At 44.7% G+C, this 13,999-nt stretch overlaps 1 protein-coding gene across 1 annotated transcript in view; it reads left to right on the top strand.

Annotated features, from left to right (window-relative positions):
• Nucleotides 1-209: 209 nt before the first annotated feature.
• The window catches only part of GFOD1 (Gfo/Idh/MocA-like oxidoreductase domain containing 1), a 76,799-nt gene continuing 63,009 nt past the window's right edge, over nt 210-13,999 (top strand). The window contains exon 1 of the mRNA XM_080339996.1: nt 210-809. Within this exon, the coding sequence (XP_080196122.1) occupies nt 557-809 (253 nt within the window). The 5' untranslated portion in view covers nt 210-556. The remainder of the gene's footprint in view (nt 810-13,999) is intronic.

Below are 13,999 nucleotides of genomic sequence, written 5' to 3'. Positions count from 1 at the left end.
GGGGCGGGCGAGCCGGCGCCCTTCGCCTCCCAGGGGGCGCCCCGCAGCGCCGCACCTCCCGCCGGGGCGGGGCCAGGGCGGGCGGCGGCCAATGGTGCAGCGGGGGCGGGGCGGGCGGTGCAGGAACACCCGGGAGGTGACAGCCCGGCCCCGCCCTCCTGGCGGCGAGCGGGCGCCCGCGGCGAACATGGCAGGGGAACGGCGCTGAGCTCCGCGCCGCCGCCCCCCGCACTTGTTGGCTGCGTCCGCCGGGGGAGGGCGGTTGTCCCTGCCCGCCCCTCACCCCGCTCTGTCCGCTAAGGGAGCGCAGCGCCGGCGCCTCCGCGGAGGCGTGTGTGATGGTGCGGGCATGGCGGGGCAGCCGGCGGCCGCGGCGCTGCTGAGGCGGGGGGCGGCTGGTCCCGGTCCCGGTCCCGGTGGCGGCAGCGGCGGCCAGCGGGGGCTGCCTCCCTCTCCTGCCCGCCCGGCGCTCGCCTTCCCCCGCCCCGGCCGGCGCTGAGGGAAGGAGGGAGCGCCTCGCCGTGCCGTGCCGCCCGCCTCGCCCCTTGCCGCCGCCATGCTGCCCGGGGTGGGGGTGTTCGGCACCGGCCTGACGGCGCGGGTGATCGTGCCGCTGCTGAAGGCGGAGGGCTTCGCCGTGAAGGCGCTGTGGGGCCGCACGCCCGAGGAGGCGGAGGAGCTGGCCAAGGAGATGAGCGTCCCCTTCTACACCAGCCGCATCGACGAGGTGCTGCTGCACCAGGACGTCGACTTGGTCTGCGTCAACTTGCCGCCGCCGCTCACCCGGCAGGTTGCCGTCAAGACCCTGGGTGAGTGGGGGCAGCCCGGGGGGGCGGAGGGTGGGGTGGCGGGGCGACTCGGCTTCGCGCTCGGCTCGGGCTGACGAGATGGAACCCCATCTCGGCGCGGAGTTTTTCCTCTGCTTTGCCTCCCCCTTCGCCCCCCACCTTGTTTCTCCGTTCGTTTGGAGAGCGGCGTGGCCGAGCCGCGGGTGCCCGGCGCTCCCCATTATAGCAGGCCGAGGGGCGGTGGGGAACGGCGCTGCGGCAGCCCGGGGTGTGACATCCCGCATCCCCGGTCTCCGCCGGTGTGGTCCTTGCCAGCAGACACCCGCCCCTCCGGGATGCTCGGGCAAGCCTGGGCAGAGCCGGGCCTGACACCCTGCCCGCGCAGCGGGGGAGGGAGCAGGTGTCATCCGTGTCGCGTTAAAAAGCAGGAAACAATCACCCTGCCTGCGTTTGGCCGGCGTTTTTCATACGCGCCTGGCAGGGAAGCGGGGAGCTGAGCATCGCTCCCGCGGTGGGGGCACCCGCGCTGCTTGGGGGGCTGAGGGATGCCGGCTCAGCCCCGGGTTCCCAGCTGCAAACCGGAGAGTGAGTCAGGAAACGGTGACAGCAGAGGAAGCGTTTTTTACACCCGAGGTTTAATTAAGATCACGTACAAAGGGAAGGAGGGACTGCGAGAGCAGGCACGCACTGTTGTAAGCTTCTCTGGTTTCAGGCGTGCAAAAATGTGCCGCATCTCGCTTTCTCTTAGGTGAACCTAAGCCTGGGCTTTCAGCTTCCTGATCCTTAAGCACTTGTTTTCTGATGGATTTTAGTGAGAGCACCCTGCGGAGTAAGGAAGTCTTAATTTATCCCTACAAATGTAGGTAGGAAAAAGGTAAAAGTGAGGGGAAAATGCCGTGAGTCATCTTTGTAGCAGAGCGCGTTGAGGTGAACAAGTCAGGGTGGCTGGTTTGGCTCCGGGGCTGCAGCTATGTAGGCTGATTGCTATCGCTTTCAGCCTCATAAATGTGTGTGGCTTGTCGTAGTGTTACATTGCTACTGGCATTCTCATTAGAATTAGTTACCATTCAAACGCTGCTGATATCACAGGCAGCTACTGTTTTCAACCTTTAAAATTAAGCAATTAAGGGAATTAAGGCAGTACCTAAAAAACCTTAAGTACAGTGTAGGCATTTGTCTGGAAGACTTGCTTAGTGTGCTTTCTGTACTTGGAAATGCTTGTCTTTGAGTCAGAGTATTTGCTTGTCTTTATAATATACTTTTGACTTTTTCCAAAAGATAACAAGACTTGCACCAGAAGCCTGACTTGCTAGCTGGAATGCTTTGTGAATGGATTTGTAATGTAGAAATACATATCGCACAAAGCAAAAATAAAAGGCAGAGTCAAGGTAACAAGGTTTCACATTTGACGCACATCAATTTGGTGACAATTATGTCAGTTTTCCTGTGACACTTTCCTGCAGGTGTTGCTCATGCAAGTTCCCTGGCTTGCCTTTACTCTTGTAGGTAGAGTCCCACGAGGTTTCAGGCAGACATGAGGCATCTGGTACAAACCCAAAATTTCTGAAATAACAAAGAAACACAATTGGTGTACTTTTTTTTCTGGAAGGTGTAAGGTGGTATTATGTTTTGACCTTCTCTGAATATTTGCAGCTAAAGTAGAAAAAAAAAAGTCTGTTCCCGAACTTGTGCTGAATTTATGAATGATACAGACAATTGATGTAGCTGATGATACTGATAACTTGCTGATGCAATCTGCTAGCAACAGGCTGGAGGAAAAAAAAAAAAAGTGTTTTCTCCCTATTAATCAGTCCTGTACCATTCTCGGTTCCCTTTCATCTCTAGTTAATTTGGTTTCTTCCTGTTTCCCTGTTGTTGTGTGTGTCTTGCAGAGGTAATAAAATGTGTGTGAAAATGCATGGAATGGTCATTAAGTAGGGGTTAAAAATGTTAGAAGGTGATAATGTGCAACGTAATTTTTTTTTTTTTTAGTATATTACTTAAGGGATTATTATTTACAGAAATAGCTATAAATAATGCTTCCCTCAGTTATTTCAGAGTTAAATTTTTACTTTTTTTTTTTAATTCAGATATTGGATTTATAACAATGGAAGTTCTTTCGTGTTCATACAGGTGCAAACAAGGGGCTAGAGCAGCGGTTCCAAACTGCTGAGATGAACACTTCCCTGCTGGGAGCTCCCATCTCCTGGTCTCCCTTGTGCTTTGTAGCTTGGAACTGCTGTGCCAGGGAGTGATTATTTTGCCTTTATCACTGAATTTTCTGTTTTGAGGGGAGGAATACAATTGCATTAATCAAGCGGGGCTTTCAAAAGCCCCTGGTAAGCAGGAGCAATATTGCATAGATTGAAGAAAGCAGAAGTTGGAAATACATTCCTTACAATTATAAGGAAAGGATGTGGGTCTTTTTTTTTGTGTTTTTAAAATGGATTATTTTGGGGGGAGTATGTGTTTTTGTTTGGTGGGGTTTTTTTTGTTTTTTAATTTTTGCTCTTGAGATTTCGCACAAGAAACATTATGCAGCAGCTAGTGATAGGACATGGACAGGGATACCAGAGGCTTTACTCATAGATGGAGGCTTCAGGAGGACTGAACATGATGTCTTGCATTGCAGCAGAAAAGGCTGAGAAAGATATGGGTTATTTGTTAATATGCCCAGGTCTGGCTTCCATATGAAGAGAGGCATATCTGGCCTGTGAGGAGACAGGGAACAGCCTTTTGTTTGTACCTGTGTTTTATTTTAAATTGGCTTGTTGCCCAAAGCTGTGTTTTCATTTGAGGAAGCTTCATTATTAAGAAAAGGCTAGGGAAGCAGTTGACGGTGTTTCTGTTGTCAGTCTAGAACTGTGTTTACACTGTATATTTGCAGTGTGTTCAAATCCACTCTGGCCTATTTCTGATGCGGACTTTGGAGATGAAGGTGGGGTGACACAGGTGTCCCTGCAGCTGTGTTTAACTCAGACCACACAATGGGAGAAATTGGGTTGCTTTGTTTTCACTGGTACCTCTGACATGTAGATCTGTTACTGCTTTAAACATATTTTTGGCATGGTGGCTTGCAAGCTGCTATTAAAACACAAATGTGTGAAAACACACCCCAGCTGAGGAAGTCCCCAAACTGTGGCTTCCTAGAAGCTGAGGGGAGGGGGGAAGAAAATGAGAGAAATAGGGCTTTAAACTTGCCCTGTGACCTTTTCCTCTAAGCCTCTGCTGCTCATCTCTGTTAGAAATGGGATGCTGAGCTGGGCCTGACTCTGTATGGCAGTTTTCTTAGGAGCTAGACTAACATTGGATGAGTCTCTAAAACAGACCAAGTCCAAGAGAGAGTTGGGAACTAGGCTGGTTTGGATGATGACTGAAGGCATGAATAAAACCTGTGGCATTTTATGTGAAATATGCTGATGGCCTGTGTCACAGAGGAATCAAATTCTGTGTTCACTTCTACAAAATGGGGCTGATCAACTCTTTCTCTTTCCTGCCTCTGGTCTATTCTACTTGCCTATGAGCTTTTATTTATTGCTGTTTGTACCTGCTCCCTGTAGTTGTGGCTGCTGGGTGCTTGCATAATAAAAAACTAGTGTCTTGACAGACTTGCTGCTTGGTAGTCAAGAAAGATCAATGGCTGAATATTTGGGTAAGCGTAGAAAACAGTCTTAGTATTGAATAAGGGTGTTGTCCCTTCTCACTGAGCTGAGAAGTTTGGCACATTTGCTAGAAGTGGTCTGCTTTACCCCTGCCCATCTACATCAGCAATACAATTGTATACAGTCTAAACAGTCTAAATGTGTGTGCATACAGGCACAAAATATGCCACCAGGGTTCCTGTTTGTGCTCAGCATCGGAAGAGTTGCTGGTACAGATGATGTGAGCCTTCACCTAATTCAAAGTTGTCAGTGCATGACTTTTCACAGTATAATCTGTCCCCCTTGTTCCATACAATGTGACATTCTTCAGATCCTGACTTAAAGGGGTGCTTCATGTGACTAAACAGCTGCTACATCAGGTGAAGTGATTTACTGCAGGTGGTGCTGAGAGGGACCTGAGGACATTTCATCTCGAAGTTGAAGGGGAAGTCACAGCTGCTTCTGAGTTTCTGGTCCTGTTGGTGCTTGACTCAAGTCAACTTGGCTAAAGAGAACTTACTCCTGAGGTTAGCATAAGTGTTTCTGGGGAGCTACATGTTTCGTTTCTGGGGAGGGTCAAGTGCCGGATGTTTTTTAAGGCATGTCTCTGGACATGTTACCCTTAGTTATATTTACAGTGGTTTTGCATACTCCTTAATTTCAAGTTAAGAATGGGAACACTGCGCTGTGTGCTGAATATTCACTGCATATGTTCACAACCATGTCTACATAGCACTACTTTTTAAAATGTTTATACTGCAGTAGTGCATGGTAGGAGTCCATTCTGCCTGGGGACTATACAGAATATGACTTTCCCAGCCCTCTAGAGGTTGTTTCTCTTAAAGAGCACTTAAATTTATCTGCTGACTGATACTTCTTCTATATTTGGTTATGGTCCTTAGGGAGCATCGTTATTTAGAGAGAAATGTAAATAGTACTGCCCAGATCCTCACCTTCCTGCCCCTGCCCAGGAATCATGGGCACTGCTCAGGTTTGCAGTGCAGGGCTGCTGTCCAGGAGATATTTGTGAGAACCCTGTGTTAATTTATCTCTGGATTGACCTCTGAAGTGGGAGGAATATCAGCTACAGTGAAGTAATTCACAGATCTGATGCAATCTCTAGTTAATTTCTACATTCCTCTGCACCCATTCAAATCAGGCAGAGGTTGTAGCAGTGGATAGAACTTGGTCCAGACTCTGTAAAGTGGTTAGGATCCTTTGGGGTGAGATGCTCCACGAAGGGAAAACATTATCATTATTATTTATTATTAATAGCAGTGTAATATCTGTCCCACAATGCTGAGTTTAAATTTGACTTAACAGCAGTGACTTTCAGCAGAACATGCTCTTGTGCTTGGAAGGCAGATGATTTTGCAGCATACTAAATGTGAATTATGGTCATCTTATTGAAAAGAAAAAGTCAGATGGAGTGCTGTCTATCTTTAATCAGCTGAGCTAGCAAAAGCTATGATGGCTCTTTTGTGCGTTAGAAAGTCAGTCTGAAGAGCCTGCTTGCAATTGGCTCCAAGTCGACTTTCTACTTGAGTGATGACAGTACACCACAGCAAATGGCACCTAGCTCTTCCATTGACCTTCTTCTCTCAGGACAGTAGACATTTAATTCCATTGTTATTCCTGTAAAACTCCTACAGAGATACTGTGAGATTTGGCCTCTGAGACAGTTAAGGTAAAGAACACTGTTCAGGTACTGTTTAAAAACCAACCAAACAAAAACCACAAAAGACCTCCTTGTTTGCTTTCTGGCCTTCAAATCAAAGGTGTTTTTTATTTTTTTCCCACTTGTCCTCTTCTGCTTGAAAGTAACCACCAGATCTGTTGTTGCAGTGCAAAGGTAGGTTGGGAGCCCAGTATGGACCTGACTTGGGGTACTGGGGCACTGAGCTCATGCCATGATGATGCACCCAAATTTGCCTAGACTAAGAAACAGCCAGTTGTGATTGAAGTGGTTGTATTAAACTCTGTTAGGCGTGAAGACTACTGTTATGATGCCATACCTGGTTGTGTTGCTGGAGTTTCTTCCATACTGTTTTAAAATTGAGTGCCTGGCCCTGGGGATCCCAAAAGGCTGCAAAGATGAGTTGCTGTGTTGCTGTCTCTGGACCAGTGTGGCCAGCTGAAGCAGGATGGACTGGACCTGTTGATGGTTGCTGCAGGTCTAGTCTTGTGTCCACTCAACCAAGAGGTCATGGAGATGTCGAAAGCAGCATCTCTCAGGTTTAGGAAGTTACCATCCTTTGTCAGAGGTGGCTCTGCCCTGTAGGTGAGTTGTCTGTAACAAAAGTGTGCCAAAGTCCTCAGCTATTCTGCTTCTCCCTGTGATTTAAATGGCAAAATGTGACGCTGGAGCACGGATGTGCACCTTCCATCCACTTGAATGCTGCAGGCTTGGATCTTGGGCGCAGGAGCCTGGAAAGAAGCGAGAGCGGTGTTGGCCTATGTTGCTGCTGATGTTGGATCTGTCACACTTTGTTAGGCAGAGCTCATAGTCAGGGTGGTGATACTTTGAGAAATCTGACTTTTAAATACATGAGTCAGAGATGCCTTTTTTTTTTTTCTAATATGTGTATGTGGTGCTTTGGTTTTTTGTTTTTGTTTTGTTTTGTTTTGTTTTTTAATCTTTATGTAGGCAACTCTTTATGGCCTTTTTGTGTTTCAGTGTGCTTTGAACACTAATCTTCTTGTGCCATTCTGGTCTGTCATTGTTGTCAGGAATGGTGGCAAATACAGCTATTTTTCCTACCATCTGTGGCACTGGAAAACCTCAGCTGTTCCAAGATTAGTGCACACTAGTGCTATTTCCAGCACAGGTCCTCCCAGGGCACCCTTGTAAGTGTTAACAGGGATGCACTGGCATTGGCAAAGCCATCATGTCTTGATTTGGTATTGAAAATGGCTGAAAGAGCTAAGTAACTCTCTTAGGTGTGGCTGGCGAAGATGTGACTAATGTTAGCTAGGAAAGGGCTGGAAAAAGTAAAATAATCTCCCATGAACAAAGCAGGCATTGCTGCTAAAGGTGTAAGAATGTGCGTGTTCATACTGTTACAGCTGCGCCCAGGCTAAGTATTGTAATTATTTGACTTCTGGAGTAAATTATTGCATCCCTAACTGGTAGGACCATATAACATGGAAAGCAGAGGAAAACATGGTTTATTCTTCTTCTTTCTCGTGTAACTTTGTCCCTTTGTTCTGATGTGTTGTGGCTGCTCTGCCACTTGCTGTGGTACTGAGCTGTCTGATCGCTCTTTGACAGACCTTCCCTCTGTGACTTTACTTCTTGTTTCCGGGTGTTGGGACTTGTGCTGCTGGGTGCTTGGTGGTGTACGTCAAGGGCAGTGGACTTCGAGTGGCAGCTGTGCAGATGAAGGACTTGACATGCTGCTTCTGTTGTTCCAGGGTTTGGAAGATATTAAATAATATGGGAATTAAGGAAGAATGTGTAGAAAAATGTGGAGAAAGGAAAATATGTTGGACTAAATTTTCAAACTTCCTACTGTTGTGTTTTTTCTTTCTCTGTTTTGTTTGTTTGTTTTCCTTGAAGCCCTTTCATGCCAAAGATTGACACTACATGACAGATTAACTACTATACTCCAGACATGGAGCACAGCTCCTGATGGAGGCAGGGTAAAAACTCTGCAAGATGCTAAATACGTTGTTCTGACCAATTCTCTTTGAGAACTAGGTAAACTGTGTTGAAGTGTATTACAATTTACTGTCCTTTTCTTTGTACGCACAGTAGATTTTGCCTATTTAGCAACAGTGTCGGCAAAGCACCAAGGATGAAAATGGAGTTAAATTTCTACTGGTGTTTCTCACAGGCCACTGCAATGCAACAACAGTGTTAATATCAGTTTGCCGCAGAAGTGTTTACCCTACTGCTTTTTGTTTAATATTCATAATAAACATATATATTCATATATAATAATTCATATATAATAATTCATATATAATAATTCATATATAATAATTCATATATAATAATTCATATATAATAATTCATATATAATAATTCATATATATTCATATACAATCATATATTCATATAAACATAATATTCATAAAAACCTCTTAGCTCATAAAAGTGAGCTGTTGAAGTCAGGGACTGAATTTACAAGGTCAGCATGCATGCAGGTAACAAAACCACACTCCTTACAAAAAATGATTTCAGGTCTTAAGTCTTGATTTAAACAAATCGATTTAAATGGCTGTGTAATTAAACAGGAACAATCCCTTGTGTAGGTTCCATAAATTGATTTAAGGCCTGGCCTGCACATAGATTTTTGTACCAGTATAATTATGACTGCAAGGGGTATGATTTCTTTAATGTAATAATTGCTGCATGGCCATTAGAAGTCCAGCTGGTGTGACTCCTGACATGAGTGCTGTTCTGCCAGCATAATGGCATCTCTATTTGGTACAGGTTATTCCTGCTCCTGTGCAGGGATAAATGGTTGGTTGCATATACATTTGGAGCGTTCAGCTGGTATAAATATGTCATTGTTACTGGTATAGTCCAGCTGTAGATGTATTGTTACAGCTATACCCTGCATATAAAGGTAGTTGATGTATTAATTTAGGTGGTTTATTGCTGTGAACAATGGAAGGAATCCAGTTTGGTGTTTGGGTCACTGAGTTTGGAGACCTTTGAGCAGAAGTCCCTAAAAGCTCTAAAGAGGTTTTTCTGTGCTTGTTCAGGAGCTGGCTATTCTAAAAATGTAAAGAGCAGAGGAGGCCAGGCCTGGCTGCACTGAACACCAATGTTAGATAAGACTCCTGTACCTGGCAAGTGGAAGCGTAATTATCCTGGAGTGCTGTGGATACCTCTGGTAGCTGCACTTCCATGTGGTGGAACTGGCACCCTGGGTAGCATAGACACCAGATCTTATTGACAAACAGGACTGCGATCAGACCCACAGAGTAACAAGAACTTTAGGGAATTGTGGGGGATGAGAGTTTACCGACCCCCCTGCCCCCTCTCCTTTGGAGACAGATAATAGCATCCTTTGTTTTAGCACAGCCAGGGCTAATGATGAGAGTTATTATCTATCAGGCCTAACTCCTGCGTATGAGCATGGTGTAGAGCACAGAAAATGAGAACATGGTGAGAGGAACTTGATTGGTGGTATTGTAAGAATAAACATAATGATTTAACACATGGAGTAAAATTACTTTCGTCATTTGCTACTGTGCTGGAGTTTAACCTCAGGGTGAAAACTGGTGCCTTCAATTCCATCACAGCAGCAGTTACAGCTTTAGTGAAGCAGATGGGGGTGAAAAAAAGGTAGCAACTTTGTTTTGCATTCTGATGTTTCCATGGCTTTTATCAGCAATAAAGACCCTTGTTTTGGCATTTCCTTGTAATGAATGTTTGGCAGTCTTTAGCTCTTCCATCTGGCCAATTTTGCAAGGAAGTGCCCAGAAGGGAGGTCGTGGTTGAATTAAATACTGTCTCTAGGGTACTGGGCTTCACATGACTAATGAGAAGCCTTAATATAGAGAGCTTTTAAAAATCTAGATAGAGTCAAGCAAGGAGAGAGAACTTTAAAATAGTATCTGTCCTTTCTGGTGTGAAGTGACATTGCTTGAAAATGTAAAACTAAGTGCTAGACTGAACACTCAGAATTCTCTCTTGGTGTCTATACGTGGGTTATATAATTCTATATGTGTGCATAGATACACAAAAATTAAAAAAAAAAAAAAAAATAAGGTGAAAAAATACATAAATTAAAAATTCCTGGAAGTCCCTCCCATTCCCTCATTTCCTCAGCCCATAAAAGACAATGCAACTGTTACTGTTTTGTGTGGGGATAGGAAAGGGGAGAGAGAATAGCTCTGAGAACATCTGGAATGGTTGTAGCCAAGCACGTGCATGTTAAAATAAATTCCAGAAATGTGCCTGAAAATTGCCTATAAAAGCTTGGATTCTGATTCTGCTTGCTCTACTGTAAATGCAAATAAAGCTCTACTGGATCAAAAGAAATAGCTGAAATTTAGGGTGACATTACTGAGAACATGTTGTGGCCTGAAAGAAAAACTCCCCATGCCACAGGAAGGGGAGCTTGGCCTTACCAGATCTGTGTCCTCTCTGCAAAGGCACCTCTGTCAGTTTAGGAAATGATTGGTGAGAGTCTTGGGACGTGGTTCTGCAAACCTTTGCTTACTTCGGTAGTGCTCTTGAAGACAAAATCCTTGATTCCTTACAGGGAATATTAGTCAGGTGCGATAATTCATGTAAGCAGGAATTTGCTTGCAAACTACTTTTATGCCAGTTCAACAAAAAAAATCCTGAAGATATAGCTGCTTCTATATAATTCCACAGCTCGATATGGTTGTGCTTCTGTAACATGTTACGGCAGCATGTCTGCAGGAATAAAAAATAAGATGTAAAATATTTGGAGCAGAGGTGCTTAGAAACATTAGCCACAGCCTGTGAAAGTCTATCACTAAAGAAGCGTGACAGAGCTTGCAGAATTCTTGTGTGACTTGCTGCTCACTTTGAAGGAACTTGACAACTTAGTGTTGTGAAAGATGCTTGGTGGTTAAACAGTGTGAGATGCTCTGATAAAGACTCACTTCTCAGGCAGAGTGCTAAGCAGCACGCCCTGAGACTAGTTTGTGGATACAGCATTATCCAAATGCATAAAAAGGTGTCCTGATTTTTGTATCCTTGGTTAAGAGGCGGGACTCATTATTCATGTTGCAGAAGAGCTATGCTTAAAAATCTGTCATGAGATACTCAGTTTGCAGGGATTTGTGTCTTTGCTAAACTAGTCAAAGTATATTTGGACATGGTCTGTGACAATTGGTGTAGCTTGAGAGAATCATGGAGCTGAAATGTAATTTTGGCAATAATTTTTACTGGACCCCACCATCTAACCATTAGGAAAAAATACTTTGCATTGTATGCCTAAAAAGAGGGAAGCCTGTGTTTGCAAGGCATCTCACTTCTGTCTCATAAATGTTGATCTGTTTGCTTGTGAGATTCAGTGCTAGTTAGCAGATTTATTTTTGCCTTTGATTATAGTGCTGTCTCGCAGCTCTTCATATAAATTTAATTGTGTTGGCACTGTGGTTGTCATTGTTTGAAATTACAGATTTGTTCATAGAGGTGAAGGTGATCCTTCAAGGTCTGATGTACACAGATGTTTTGGTGGCTGCTGAGACCACACCTGCTGCTATCTGTGTGCAGAGACCTGACCCCTTTTGTGAGGACAAAATTGTTGCATTGTACCCTTGGTGTGTGTTTGATGAGACTCCTATCTGCCGTAAGCAAGAGTGGCATGATGAGAATAAGCTTGAGGATTTCTGTCCTGAGCTTTCCTCCTCTGTAATATAGGTTTTGTGTTTTAATTATCTTGCACCTACCTGCTTCCCTGGAGCTGGTTTCATCTTTCAGGACGTACAAAGCTACAGATTGGGGATGGGGGAGCACAGGAGGATTAAGAGACTTGCTGAAGCTCGTGTGGGAAACTGGTGACAGGGACAGAAGTTGAGTCCTCTATCTGTTCTTGTCTTTCTCCACGAGACCTGCTGGGGCTGAATGCTGTTGGGTGGATGGTGATTGTGACAAACGTGTCTAAGCTGCTGGAAGAGGACCCATCTTGGTCACTCTGGCCAGGCCTTTTCCCTGGATGGTTGTGCTGGTGGTCTAAAAGCAGGGTGGGATGAGAGGAGTGGTGGGCAGTGCAGAGAAACCCAATTCCCAGTTGAAAATAAGCTCTACGCTCCTTTTGTGGCTGTCCTTTTTTAATGTGTGTGTGGCAGTTTCTGAAGGAATTGCAAGAGCTGTTGGAGCAGACTCTGTTCTCCAGGGAAGATGCATGGCTGCCATCAAGTGATCCATGTCTTTGTTGAGTTTGAGGATTCTATCTGTTACTGAATATTCTTTGGGTTATTAGTGCAAGTAATCATCTTTTCAGTGTTGGAGCTTTATTTAACAGGTGCTGTGAAAATCTTATTAAGCCAGCTTGCTATGAGCAGTGACGGCTCAGCAGCTAAAAGACTTGTGTATTTGTATTTAATGAAGTATGGAGTTTGTCTTTAGTGTATGTTATGGCCCTCTGCATGCTGGGAAACTCTTTTCTTTAGCAAATAGGCAGTGTCTTTCCATGCTGACTGGTGAAACCACTTTTTTGGAAGACATAAAATAGCATACACATAAGTAATGTTGGTTGCAAATACAATGCTGAACATAGGCTTAGGACCTTGGGACCAAGTTCAGATTTGCAGCTGCTGTTAGGAGGTGCTAAGATACTTAATATCAGGTCTGAACTTTTTTTTAGTCCTAGTGACTGCTTGGCTAGGGCCTCCTGCATTTTGCAGAATAATCTGAAAGCACTGAGTGGAAGCAAGTAGGGTGCTGGTAGCTGCTGGAGCTGTCATGTACTATCTCAGTGTGACTGTGCTTATAACAAATTTGTGCTAGATGGAACTGCATTGTATGGGGCTACGTGCAATGTCTTTCCCTTTCTTGCTACATCTGGCTACATATGGAAGTGGCCTCAAGTTGCGCCAGGGGAGGTTCAGACTGGATATTAGGAAAAAATTCTTTACAGAAAGGGTTGTCAGGCATTGGAACAGGCTGCCCAGCGAAGGGGTGGAGTCACTATCCCTGGAGGTGTTTAAAAGGCATTTAGATGAGGTTTTTAGGGACATGGTTTAGTGTTAGAGTTAGGTTATGGTTGGACTCAATGATCCAGAGGGTCTCTTCCAACTGAAATGGTTCTATGATTCCATGTATTTTAGTTTGTTTCACCAAGTCAATAGATAGGTGGAGTATTTGAAAACATTTCATTCTCTCGGTGCTCAAAATAAATTTGTGGGGTGATGTTCTAACTGCTGAATTGGATTTTGGCAAATCATTAAAGATTCCCTTGAAGAGCCTTAGAAGTAATCCAACAAGTGTGATATTAACTGGCCTTGTGAGCTCTTCAGCATCATGAATGAGGAATGGATTTTGAGGCTTTTGCTTACTTTGGGGAGGAATGACTCTCATATCTCCTTTCACTGAAAAGGATGCATCAAAGAGTTAACAGTACAGGAGATACCTGCACCATAAGATTGGTAGCGTAGAAGTATATAAAACTCTTTCTTTGTGTGGTGTTTTTTTTTTTTGTTGGTTGTGTCAGTGATTTGTTTGTTTGGTTTTTTCCTACTGAATATGTTTCACCAAGGCACTGAGGACATGGTTTTGGCACTCTGAGAGGACTGTGTTTTCAGAGTTCTCCTAACAGTTAACATCCATGCTGATCATTTCCTGCTTGGAACTGTCAGGTGTTTGTACCGCAGCTCTGGACCAGAGCAAGGAAGGTGGATATTTGTAGGTTTTCATAACTGTCTGTCTGATCTAAGTACGCTAGCCTAAATTCCGTGTGGATTTTGTGGTGCTTACAGCTGGGAACTCAGTGTAGGAACCTAGCAGATCATATGGATTCTAATGAGTGTAAATATATGCATATATTCTTTGTGTATCAAAAAAATCTCTAGAACAAACTTCAGGTGGGCTAGTGCTGCGGCAATAGGCTTGCGAAGTCGCTACAACTGTTAATGCAC

Source organism: Nesoenas mayeri, assembly GCF_963082525.1.
Source record: "Nesoenas mayeri genome assembly, chromosome: 2".
NCBI lineage: Eukaryota > Metazoa > Chordata > Aves > Columbiformes > Columbidae > Nesoenas > Nesoenas mayeri.
This window is presented reverse-complemented; position numbering and strand designations above follow the sequence as displayed.